General features: G+C 48.2%; 1 protein-coding gene across 2 annotated transcripts in view; it reads left to right on the top strand.

Moving 5' to 3' along the window:
* Positions 1-12921, top strand: part of LOC135385187 (cytochrome P450 3A24-like) — a 126347-nt gene extending 113426 nt beyond the window's left edge. For both annotated transcript variants that reach the window (XM_064614382.1, XM_064614383.1), the window contains 5 exons: positions 1191-1348; positions 1832-1920; positions 8788-8925; positions 11180-11342; positions 11784-12921. In XM_064614382.1, the coding sequence (XP_064470452.1) occupies positions 1191-1348; positions 1832-1920; positions 8788-8925; positions 11180-11342; positions 11784-11861 (626 nt within the window). In that variant the 3' untranslated portion in view covers positions 11862-12921. The remainder of the gene's footprint in view (positions 1-1190; positions 1349-1831; positions 1921-8787; positions 8926-11179; positions 11343-11783) is intronic.
* The last annotated feature ends 881 nt before the right edge of the window (positions 12922-13802 follow it).

The following is a 13802-nucleotide window of genomic DNA, read 5'->3' on the forward strand; positions in this document are numbered from 1 at the left end:
TAGGTCTGGGAAACATCGCCTTATGATTTCTAATACTCCTCACAACAACTGTGCAAAATATTTCAGAAGAAATCGTATCGCACGATTTATAATCGACTTTTTTCTATGCCGCAGTTGGTCCTGAGTAAAGGCCGCAGCGAGCCCTCGTGAGCGCACGTGACTTGCGCATGCCGGTTTGCTCGATAGTTGATTGTTGCGTGCTAGCATTTGTCCATTATGATGTTTTTGAGTAGCAATCACACGTTATGTAGACCAAAAAGCAGAGTAGCGTTAATGTAAACACAGGTATCACGACGTAGCCTTCTGTTCAGTACACTCATAGACAAGAACCCCTCTCTGCATTCCCAGCAACGGCGCAGTCCTCCGCTCCACTTTGTCCATTGGGGACGTCATGCTCACGTGACGGCTGACGTACATAGAGGATCCTTGGGGCAAGGAGTATGCGAGGGAGAAAAACGAAACCGGATGTCTTCAGAGGAGTATTTTTTATTCGATATCTCGAAAACCACGCCATTTTGTGAGCTGAAACTTTCCACCCAGCATGTAAGCCTCCGTGGCAGTTGGAAAAAATCAACTTCCGGTTTTTCCGGACTGTCCCTGTAAGCTGGGTTAAGTAACACGGCGCTGTGCACAGCTTGGAACACCGTAGCTACGATTCCCCATATCATCGAGGACTCCGACCGGTACACGTATGAAAGGCGGGTGCTTCAACGCCAACTGCTCAAGTTGGCGTTGACCACACACCACAGACCACTCAACGTGTCCAAAATCTTTGGCCCATGGAGCTCCCCTGCGCATCAGTGTTGATCCCTTCGCTCCATGTTGGCGTTGTGCAAGCTACTGGCCTCCTCGAAGAGCGCGAAACAAAACTCCGACCTGTCTTCGCTTACCGCTCACCATTAATTAATACTCTCATATTAACCTCTTTGAAGTGGGGTAGGGTGCTGTGGGTACCACGGGGAAACATCCCATGTCATCATCACTTTTACATCATTTATTGTTGTTGTTGTTGTTGTGACCTGTAAGGGTTGCAGAATGACACCTCCAATTATGAATGACTGTCTACGGCACGCGCCGTCTAGTTATGAAGCAATTCTCGCATAATGAGTGGAACTAAATAAAATTGTGCGAGCTGCCGATCAAAAACGCAACACAAATATGATACATGTGTACACGGCATTTTGTTCTAGACCTCTCCACGGACGACGTTGTGGCTCAAGTGTTTATTCTGCTCATCGGCGGAAATGACACCGTGGCCTCGGCTCTCTTCTGCATGTTCTACGCACTGGCGCTGTATCCAGAATATCAAGAAAAAGTGATTGAAGAGATCGACCGTGTCGTCGGAAAAGTATGCTTATAATATATATCATGTTACATACTTCTGTTAAATGCCGTACTTTCTGTCATGCTTCTGGGGCAACATCCCATGTCATCATCACGTCTCCTTCATTTATTGTTGTTGTTGTCATGCTTTGTTCATCTCATTCATTCTGCCATACATTCTGTTACATATAATTTTACATACATGTCAATGATCGATATTTCTCAAATGTCATCGTCCTCAAAGGCAGCGCGCTCAGTAATCTGCGTTCATTAAGTGCGTCACGTGGAACAATTATGTCTACAATGTCTACCATGAAGTAATTGATAATGAGTAAGAAAGTGCCGTAACTATACTTTAATAGGAATTGTCTCCCGAAGTGGCGCTACCCACAACAATGATTGTTATTGACTTTGTTTATTGGTCATACTCAATGAAATTAAAGTGAATCAGCGTACGACACAATGTATGTGAAAGTGTACAGTGACCTGTGTTTCGCGATCTGTGCAGGAAGAAGTGACTTACGAGAAGTTGCAGTTCTTGGAGTACTTGGAAGCTGTGATCAATGAAACGCTCCGCGTTTACACCCCGGACGCATTGTAAGGAACATTTACGTAGGAGGGACATGATGGCGCTCAAATGTGTTTTGATATAACTTCGTTGGAAAGCAAAAGTACACAACGTGGGGTGAAACTTGGTACACACCATGGGTCATCTCATGTGGAATATTGGCTGTATGTATTTTTAGGGTTTGCTATGTGATTGTGGACAACGCAGAGGACACACCTTGTGGAAAACACAGTTCTTTATCAGACAAAGTTAGCATTCTCGAAGACATGCGAGATCAGTGGACGCACTGTGCCTGTGTGTGTATGTTGGGGGCGGGGGGGCGGGGCTCTTTCCACAGTTGCATGGATGTCATAGTGAACGCAACTTCTCTGTGTTTTGTAGATCATTTTGTCAACACAGTTCGGTCCTATTGCTGTCCATCGTTCGGTTATAAGGGCGTATAGTCCTTAGTGATATCCGTCACCTGTTAGACTCGTAATTTTTAAACTGATAATTGAAGTAATTCGTAATATTATAACGACATTTAGGCCGCTTCGCTTCATTTTTTATTTTTCCTATTGTTTTGCGCGTTGTAATTATTTTTCTAAAAAAGGAATAACATTTGCCACACGAACGCGCATCAAGTGCGCTGTGTGGGACATGATGGTCTGAAATTTCTAGCCCGTGACGGAACGGTCCCCCGTCGGCAATGTCGCGCAGACTGTTTGTCTAGTCTCTCGTTTATGGTGTCTTATAGTTAGGATACCTGCCCTGTGTTAAAACCGATTCCCTGAACCTGAACCACGAAGAGAGATCGTGCTCAATCGGGCATTGCTAGTAGACGATGCCAAAGTACCCGACATTGAGGCCCAACCGACATGCGACGTTTTTTGGGCGACAAGCGATGCTGTCGAGATACGCCCAAATCCAACCGCATGCAGCGTTTCCACAACGGCGTGTGGACGATAGGGGGCAGCTGGAGACTTCACTTAACCATGTCCTACACAGTGCACACACCATCGATGTGGTGGACTGTTGAAAGAGCTCGCCGTAGTCGGCCTCACAGATGTGGGCCACGTCATGACTAACGCTCTGGCGGAATATGCGTCCTCGGCAGGTTTCTAAGGGAACTGTGCCGGCAAATGTCTGCCAGCGTCTGAGGAAAATCGCAGACAGCACAGTCGATCGGCACCCAGATTCGAACCCGGGTATACCTACTACTCTCGACGTGGCATGGCCAGCACGCTAACCACTCATATGGTAACCACAATATCGATATGCCACGCACTGACAACTATACAGCCAGGTGGTGGTGGTGCTGTTAATGAAAGAGCTCGCCGTTGTCGGTCTCACAGAGGTAGGCCACGTCACGACTAACGCTATGGGGGAATGTGCGTCCTGGACCGACTTTTTAAGGGAACTGTGCCGACATATGTCTGCCAGCGTCTGAGGAAAACCCAGGCAAAGCCCCAGGCAGCAGAGCCGGCACCGGGATTCGAACCCGGGCACCTCCTGTGCCAGTGATGCGCTTTGCAGTTTAGGATGGTAACTTACTGCGAGGAGCAATGAGAAGTGAAGCTGCCTTCTTTTCTTCGTTCGCGAGTCGAAGTATTATCATGCGGCGTGCATCGCGTGATATGGCAGCAGTGTTGTCGTATATCACGAACGTAACTCATTAGCAGATATTCCAGTGATCTCCAGAATTCCCAGGTCCACTTCTGTCGTCACTAGAACAGTCGTTACCGCAGAAATGACCCTTGCTTTCGCAAAGTGTTTTGAGGAGGCATCACTGACAAGAAGCAAAGAATGAGTGACAGCAAACGATCACGAAAAGGTATATAATCTATATAAAATTCGTGACTTTCCCAGAAGGTGTATCGTTGCGTTTGCGTCCGGAAGGGCGAACAACTTGATAATTAACACCACTTCCTTCACTAACAGGTGTAGTGTCACTTGTCGGTTTATGTTTTTTTTTTAAATTCTGTGTTAGTGCCGCCATAGGTGGGCATTTTGGTGAAACCTCACTCGCCCTCACCCTCACGGCCCTCACGGGCTCATGCCCTCGCTCGCCCTCACCCTCACCGCCCTCACGGGCTCATGCCCTCACTCGCCCTCACCCTCACGGTCCTCACGGGCTCATGCCCTCACTCGCCCTCACCCTCACCGCCCTCACCGGTTCATGCCCTCACTCGCCCTCACCCTCACGGCCCTCACGGGCTCATGCCGTCACTCGCCCTCACCCTCAAGGCCCTCATGGGTACATGCCCTTACTCGCCCTCACCCTCACGGCCCTCACGGGCACATGCCCTCACTCGCCCTCACCCTCACCACCCTCACGAGCACAGGCCCTCACTCGCCCTCACCCTCACGGCACTCACAAACGCAAGCCCTGAGGGTCTTATCCTCATAAGGTCTCCTGTGAGTGCACTCATGAGGTTGTGCCCCTCATGAGACCTCCTGTGAGTGCACTCGATCATGAGGTCTGAGGGGCGCCAAGTCTCTGTGAGTGAAGTCACGGGCCGCAAAGCGTCCTGAGCTGACTGATTACTTGGTGATATGGTTCCAGTGAGCGAACTACAGGCAGGGTGCACTTTAAAGGGCTGGTGTGCCCGTTATTAGGAATTTCGCGTACATCGCGCTGGGAACAGAACAAAGTCTACAGAGCTGACTGATTACTTCGTGATATGGTTCCAGCAACCCAACGACCGGCAGGGTGCACTTTGAAGGCGCTGGTGTGCCCGTTTGTAGCAATTTCGTCTACGTCGAGCTGGGAACACAGCAAATCGTCCTGAGCCGACTGATTACTTGGCGATATGGTTCCATCGACCCATATACAGGCTGGGTGCACTTTAAAAAGCTGGTGTGCCCGTTTTTAGCAATTTCGTCTACTTCGCGCTAAGCAAAGCCTGCTGAGCTGACTGATTACCGTATTTTCACGCGTATTAGCCGCACCGCAGATAAGCCGCAGGACTCGTTTTTAGATACATTTTGAAAATGTTTTTGCAGATAAGCCGCACTCGCAGATAAGCCGCGGGTAATACGACGCGACTGCTTTGTGCGCTAAACCAGTGATGCACATACAAAATCAACAGAGACGCTCAACGCTTGTCAGCGCCGTACTCCCTGCCAGCTGCCCTGTTCCCGTACTTGCCCGCGAAGTCGACGACTTTTACTTTGAAGCCGCTGTCGTGGCTGTGCCTCAGCGTTGGAGCCATGCCTCACCTCAAACTGCCGTGCCCGTGTCCACGAATGCTGCTGCTCTCGTCAAATGAGAACTGACGTTAGCTGACCACGTTTTATCCCGATATCAGGTGTATTGAACCCTTCCTGTGGGTCTGCCGACAAAGGAGACCGTAGGGAAGGCCATAAACCCTGTCCACATTCCGGTGTCGGCATGATGTATAACAAAGGAGGTCAGTTCTAGTGTTCTACTAAGATCGGATTGTGCCCTTGTTGCGTGTTTTTCGTGGATTGACGTGTTCGTCCACTCGAATGTGGAGTGGACCCGCCCCTGTTCGGTATTGTTCGTGCACTGGCAGGGCGGTCCTGTTCCGAAAAACATGAGGCACTGTCGGCCCTTTCGTTTAACCCGGGGTATGGGGAAAGTACCAGGGAAAAATAGTCACCAGATAAGCCGCACCCACGGATAAGCCGCAGAGCGTCCGCGAAAAAAATAAATTGCGCATAAGCCGCGGCTAATACGCGTGAAAATACGGTACTTCGTGATATGGTTCCAGCGACCCAACTACCGAGAGCGTGCACTTTAAAGGACAGGTGTGCCGGTTTTTAGCAATTTCGTCTATGTTGCGCTGGGAACACAACAATGCCCAGGACAATTGGCTGTGTTCCCAGCGCGACGTAGACGAAATTGCTAAAAACGTGCACATCAGCCCTTTAACGTGCACCCTGCCTGTAGTTGGGTCACTGGACCCATATCACAAAAGTCATCAGTCAAATCAGGACGCTTTGCTGTGTTCCCAGCGCGATATAGACGAAATTGCTAAAAACGTGCACACGAGCCCTTTAAAGTGCGCCCTGCCTGTAGTTGGGTCGCTGGAACCATATCACCAAGTAATTAGTCAGCTCGGGACGCGTGGCTGTGTTCCCAGAGCGACGTAGATGAAATTGCTAAAAATGGGCACACCAGCCCTTTAAAGTGCACCCTGGCAGTAGCTGGGTCTCTGGAACCATATCATGAAGTAATCAGTCAGCTCAAAAGGCTTTGTTGTGCTCCTAGCGCGACGTAGATGAAATTGCTAAAAACGTGCACACGAGCCCTTTAAAGTGCACCATGCCTGGAGTTGGGTCGCTGGAACCATATCGCCAAGTCATCAGTCAACTCAGGACACGTGGCTGTGTTCTCAGCTCGACGTGGACGAAATTGCTCAAAACGTGCACCCCAGCCCTTTAAAGTGCACCCTGCCGGTATAATTGGGTGGCTGGAACCATGTCACCAAGTAATCAGTCAGCCAAGACGCTTTGCTGTGTTCCCAGCGCGACATATACGAAACTGCTAAAAACGGGCAGACCAGCCCTTTAAAGTGCACACTGCGTGTAGGTGGGTCGATGGAACCATATCACCAAGTAATCGGTCAGCTCAGGACGCTTTGCTCTGTTCCCAGCGCGGCATAGACGAAATTGCTAAAAACGGGCACACCAGCCCTTTAAAGTGCACACTGCGTGTAGTGGTCGCTGGAACCACGTCACCAAGTAATCAGTCAGCCAAAACGCTTTGCTCTGTTTCCAGCGCGACATATACGAAACTGCTAAAAACGGGCAGACCAGCCCTTTAAAGTGCACACTGCGTGGACGTGGGTAGATGGAACCACATCACCAACTAATCCGTCAGCTCAGGACGCTTGGCTGTGTTTCCAGCGCGACGTAGACGAAATTCCTAAAAGCGGACACATCAGCCCTTTAAAGTGCACACTGCGTGTAGTTGGGTCGCTGGAACCATATCACCAAGTAATCCATCAGTTCAGGACGCTTGGCTGTGTTCCCAGCGCGACGTAGACGAAATTGCTAAAAACGGGAACACCAGCCCTTTAAAGTGCACCCTGCCGGTAGCTGGATCGCTGGAACCACGTCACTAGTGCCTTCATAATTTGCCCACGTCTCGTAAGCGTCATTTAACCTCATTTCTGAATGCACTCACACTGACCTCACACCCCTCAGGCCTCACCAGTGACTTCACTCACACAGACCTGGCGCCCCTCAGACCTCATGAGTGCACTCACAGGAGGTCTCATGAGGGGCAAAACCTCATGAGTGCACTCACAGGAGGTTTCATGAGGGGCAAAACCTCATGAGTGCACTCACAGGAGGTCTCATGAGGGGCAAAACCTCATGAGTGCACTCACAGGAGGTTTCGTGAGGGTAAGACCTCATGAGTGCACACACAGGAGACCCCATCAGGGTAAGAACCTCATGAGTGCACTCACGGATGGCCTGATCGCGGGCTTGCCCGCACTCACCCTCACCTCAAAGCCGTGAGGTGAGGGTGAGGGGCACTCATGAGGGCCCTCATGAGTGAGTTCGCCCAGCTATGAGTGCCGCGAAGCAACTGTGACTCTGAACTGTGTACCGACGTGGACAGATGGAGAGAGGACAGCAGGAAGGAGTTGGGAACAGGGGCTTAGTATGCGTCCTGGGACGACTTCAGGGGGGTGCCGACATTCGTTTGGAAAGTCTGCCAGAAAACCTAATAGCCAGTGTGGGGATTCGAGCCCGCGTCACCTCCCAGTCTCGGCGTGGAAAGCGATCACCCTAACCGCTATGCCACGAGCGCTGGTCTTGGTTGCGTCCACACTGCAGACGTCACAGAACATGACCGTGTGTGGTAGAGCGGCAGATGCAAAATTAAACACTGTTTGACTATGACTGTCGATGTACGGTGTGGTATCTAGGGAGAATGCTGCCGATAACAAGTAAAATGGTGCTCCTGTCGCAGCGTCTGGCGCCAATTAATAAGATGACGAACATATCATGAGGTAACCAATAGAGTAAAACTTGTAAATAGTAAAGTTGATAATGCAAGTTACTTAAAAAATATTAAAAATGACTAAAGGCACTATAAGGAATTTACAAACCAGCTTTCACTGCGTCAAATTCGCCGAGACATCTTTTTACACTCAAGGAAGCACGATTTCAGAGTCTGTTTTGACCCAATGGAGGCCTTCAAATGAGATTTAGCAGTAACCTGCAAAATCATATCTCACAACTGGAGATGAAAATTGCAATTGCACTGGTGCACTGGAACCTGCATTGCTTTCCCATAGTACGCTCACCAAGCTCCACAAGTCCAATGTCGCAGCGTTCAATCACTTCTTGCCTGAGGGCTGGTGTCTGTTTGAGAGAGTCCGGTACACTAGGTTTCATGTCTTCAGGTTGCACCTTTCTCTCTGCCTGCCCTACAACGTCTCTCCTCTCTACATCCACTCTACAACGTACAACCTCTCTGCTCCTACGGTTCTCATCGTCTGTGGCAGCTCACTCTTTTAATTTCATTTCCTACTTAAGTGCCCCCTGCTCAAGTGGCGCCCAAGCCAAGTACCCCCACTTGCCCCACCCTACGCTGTTATAAGATAACCTCACCGCATTGCACTCTCCTAGCCAACCATAATTCCGAATTATATCATTCTGTGTCCTGATTAGTTGAAAATTGGAGGAGGCGCCTATCTGGGACACATTACGCATGTCCCTGTTTTGGACAAATCAGGACACATAATGATATCATTCGGAATGATAGTGGGCTATTTCGGTTTGGTGTCATGTGGTGAAGTTCTGTTTTAACAGTGTAGATGCGCCTCTGTCGATATTGAGACAAATGAAGCGAAATTAGCAGTTTTCACAAAATTTTAGTTACGTAGCTGGTGAGGGGCAGATGATGTACAACAATATTACGTTTTATTTTCCAGCCTGATGAGGCACTGTACGAAGAAAACGACGCTGCAAGGGATAGAACTCCATCCTGGGAACGCGATTCACATTCCTATTCATGCAATCCACATGGATCCTGATTTCTACGATGAACCCCTGAAATTCAAGCCTGAAAGGTAAAACAGACTTACACTCACCCGTACACCCGTATCACTCTAAATAATTTTACACCTTAAAGGGTGTAAAAGAACATGTGCATGACGCACACCTTTTAAGGTGTAACGGAACACCATCAAGAAATCAAGGGTGTAATTGTATGGAAGGGTGTAAGGTAACCTGCAGACCATAGAATAGGCAGCTGGAAATTATTACAGCTTCACTGCGAAAATATAGTGTTTCTAGTTTTTACAGACGGCACATGCTTGGTAGTTTGGAGTGTCATTGTGGCTATCTTGCCATCACTCTTCGATCACAGCCATGCCCAAAATATTCTTTAAAAAGTCAAGAATATACTTTTCTCACACTGAACTTGTAATACTTTCCAGGTATACTACTCAGCTGTACCCTGTGTGAAGCAAAAATAGGACATTGCAGACACATGTTGCACAGCACACACATGTTATAGGTGATTGATGTGGGTATATGCGGGCATCATACATATCAGACACAATCACAAGAACTGAGTAGTTATGCTTTTATTAGGTTGACATTATGCCATGCAGCATACATATCCTACATTACGTAGGCGTGCAGGTATTCAAACGTATCACTTAATACAGCTTTATCACATAGTAGTAATTTTATATTTTCCAGTCATCTAACCTTGAGGGGTTAGATGACAGTGTACCAAATGTTGAGTGACTGTGCATTTGGTCTTTATATCACAACTTGCTTAAGTTCTGAGTACCACAAGCACTCCAACACTGCACAGGAACAGGAATACATTTAGCCTGTGTAATGGAGCCCGTCCCACCTCCAAATACACCCTCTGTTGCACCCTCATCACACACTCCTGACAATGTCTCTTAAAAGGGTGTAATTCACCATAGTTACACCCTCGAAAATTTTCAGGCCAAGATTCTAGGGTGTAAAATAGGTGTACTACATGAGAATACACCAATTTTACACCTTTAAAGGTGTGAAAATATTTAGAGTGTACAGCTAGTCTACACTTTAAAAACGGAACTTGACGCTCACACTTCCCAACACGCTCCTATAGCCGACTATGATTCCGTCCGAGTTGGAAAAAAGTATGGGGGTCATGGGTCATTATTACAATTACATCGTAACAGTGTTGTGTATCATCGCTGACGCATGTCTGAAGCTGAAAAACCAAAGACCCCACCTGTAGGTGGTGCGCAGGAAAGGAAGGCAGGTGGTGTCGCCAAAACATAAGGGGAGGGGGGCGGATACGGTAGTGTAGGGGGCTTCTGAATCACTGCAAAGCCAGGCAGTGCCTAATGTGATCGACAAACACGAAATGGTGCTGACACGCTGGTGCATGACTGCGAACTAAACCCGGGACAAGGAGTACAGACATATTCTCATTTGTGTGTCTTGTCTTGTCTTTTATGAATATGTCTGTATTCCTTGTCTCGGGTTTAGTTCGAAGTGCCTAATGTCCCTGATACCCTTTCGGCCAAGCCATTCCCTGCTGATCTGAGGGATACTGGTCAGTGGCCAGTGTGACCAAATACCGAATTAAGAATGGATGTGAGGAGCGTGATTCCAAAAGAAGAATATTCGTTGTTCGCAATATTTCCATCAGAAGTAGAATCCTTAATCAGCAATGCGACCCAGAATCGTACCGGGTTGGTCGCATGCGGTAGCTATGGCACAACGAAGGCCATGTCGAAGACCATCAGCCTGGGACTCAGCGGGCTGCGCTCTGATTGGCTGCCTAAAGTTACGGAGCCGGAATTGCAGGACGGTTACGATTATCTAAACCTCTCTATTATGATTACAACCGCATGGTCCAGCCCGTTAAGTTTCTGGACTTAGTTCCATTTGATTACGATCTAATGTGGACGGAATGTAATGGCATACAAAAATGTCACTCCATGAAATCTCGAAATTCGAGGGAAAGCAACAAAATGAGCCACTCTCGGTCTACCTTACTTTCTATCTACCACAGCGTCTCCACAAGCACGTCTCGTCACTCACACGAGTGTGAGGTCCTGCGGATGTGGTGACGTGACTGTGGGTGGCTGTGCACGTGGTGCGGCTATTGTAAGAAAGCTCGCTATACAAAAAAAAAAAAAAAAAAAAGAACGAAAAGCAGACTCCATATAGAGTACCGGCAACGATTCCTTCTAGAATATCTTGCACACCCTGGACAGCATGAGAAATTGCCGATACTGGTTTCTGAGTCTGCGTTCGAGAATATTTTGCTCCATTACAGCATTACACGGGAGCTTGGCTAATTTGCAGATTTCTCCCGGAAAACAAAGACACTATTCGCCCCTTCACATTCATGCCCTTTGGAGCTGGTCCACGAAACTGCGTCGGAATTCGTCAAGCAATGATACAGTTGAAGATTTTCACGGTTTGCATCTACCAGAAGGTCAAGTTTGAGCGATGCAGCGAAACCATAGTAAGCACATTTCTTTCTTGAGCATCTCTACACTACTGTTGTTTCTACTAGTAACGAGAGAAGCGTGAGCATTACGGGAGGACGTCGTGTACTCACGATGTAGCACATGATTGTGTCATATAAATATGTGCGCGCGTAAGAACGCATTTAAAAAAAAACAGAACATTGCAAATAACGAGAGGTATCGGATTGGGTGCAACGGGAAAAATCGAATGTGCATTTTTTACTAAAATTTCGCACCTGTCACCCCAAATCCCGTTTTCTGCGTCACCGCCTTTTGAAGTCTTGCGCTGTATCAAATTCCGTCGTCACCCTAAAGGAAGCATGTCCTCATGTAACAGGGTATAGTTATATTTTTTCTGTAGGATTCAGGGCTATTGATTACTCACTGGTGAATTCAACAGAAAGATAATTGCATGCCATGCGGTTCGATGGACGCAGGATCACATGGAACTCAAGTCTGGTTCCCTTGTCCGTGAGCTGCGCAAGCCGATCAAACTTCGTGCTGTTCGACGTTGATGGTCCCCGCCTTACTTCAACGTCTGCCTTTCGAGTTTCTGCGAACTTTCTTTCACATTTTTTCTTCAACACGTCGAGATATAATAGTGAATGGTGCGTAACCAAGTTAGCGTACGTACTTTGATTGCTGCTGTTAGTTAATATGAACTCAACTGGAGCTGGTCGAGTTTGATTGTCGGGATCGACTCGCTCATGAAGACGCTGTCGGGTCGTGTTGAACCCGCGCCGCGGCAAGTCGAGACAACCTGACGTCAGAAGACAGGTTGACTCGCTTGAGGAGGCGTGTGTAAAGGAGTTGTCGTTGTCGTCCACGGGCCGCCACGATCGCCTCTTGTGTAAACAGCATCGGGTCGTGTTCGACTCAGCCCGCTAGTCAACTCAACCCGCTCCTGTCAGTTTCATGTAAACGAGGTTTAGTCGTGTTCAACATAAAAAACAGCCAGTTGTAAAATATGCTTCCAGGGACGCGTTCCTTGCCACAACTTAGCTTCGCAAGCTCGCCATTGCCCCGTCTTCGCCTGCGCCGAGTGGAAGGCCTAAAAATGGTCAGGGGCGTGCTCACAGCTACGTCGCAGACTCGCAAATTTGCGTTTGCTTCCCTCATCATCGTAGAAGCAGGTCGGCCGCATAGTACGTTTCGCGTGCCGTTTCCTGTCAGACCCTCCGCCTGGGGTCGTAGCCGTTGGGAGAGGAGGCTGAACGACGAGAATGAGTGATGTTCGACGTTCGCGTTCGAAATATTTACATCTTGATGTCTTCTTAAATAGGGAAGGTACTGCTGACAACCCACTGCGTAATCATACCGCACTCATGGGATGCCGTCACTACCATGTACGGGTATTTGTTTGGTTTTGTTTCGTTTTGGTCTTATTGTATTGTAGGTTGTAGTGCTTTATTGATATGTAGGTACTTTTCTCGACGGAACCTTTAACTGGAGGGGGGATTCTCCTTCTGGTTCTTTCAGTTGTATCTTATGTGTATGAATGTACTCCATGAAGGAATGGTAATAAAGATAAAAATGATTGATTGAAAAGGAATAAAAAGAACAAGATGACACAACTATTTTGAGTTCTTAGTATTGTATAAATTCGGTAACACTAATCCTCTAGACAATCCAAGTAGGCCATGTGTCGTGCCATCTCCATACAAATGTATCAACTTGAACTTCAGTTTGAACCTGTATTATGGTACCTGCATTTCTCACGGGTGCAATATTTTCATGAAGTCTTAGAGGTTACGAATAAGAGACAAGTAGGCGATGGACGATAATGTATTAGTGGTGCTGGTGAAAGGGCTCGCCATTGTCGGCCTCACAAAGATGGGCAACGTCACGACTAACGTCCTGGGGGAATATGCATCCTGGGCCGACTTCTAAGGGAACTGTACCGACATACGTCTGAAAGCGTCTGAGGAGAACCCAGGAAAAACCCCAAGTAGCATAGCCGGCACTGGGATTCGAACCCGGGTACCTCTCAGTCGCCCGGTTCGAATACCGGTGTCGGCTGTGCTGCCTGGGGTTTTTCCTGGTCTTTCCTGGGTGGTGCCGACAAATCAAGGGGGGGGGGGAGCTGTAATGGCAGGATAGGCTCGCCGTTGTTGACCACACAGAAGTTCACGAACAAAAAAGAGAACACAAAACAAAACAAAACACAAAGAAAGGACGGACGGATAGAGGATAGAGGAGGATGAAGGATGGGGATGCGGTGAGGGTGCACGAGTTCGTCGGGGAGAGCCGACCAATAGACCGGCTAAGCACCCGACTTAACATCGAATGAACGACATTCAAAACACGCGCAACAACCTTTGGGCTTGTGTGTGCGCTCTTTTGTCGTTTTCGTAAGATTTCTTACAGAGCTCCGGACGGCAGATGGACCAAGTCGTGTTGAGAGCCTAGAGTTCCAGCTGTAGGAAGGGAGTTGCCTCAGGACAGAAGCCGCCGAT

Source organism: Ornithodoros turicata, chromosome 2 (assembly GCF_037126465.1).
Source record: "Ornithodoros turicata isolate Travis chromosome 2, ASM3712646v1, whole genome shotgun sequence".
NCBI lineage: Eukaryota > Metazoa > Arthropoda > Arachnida > Ixodida > Argasidae > Ornithodoros > Ornithodoros turicata.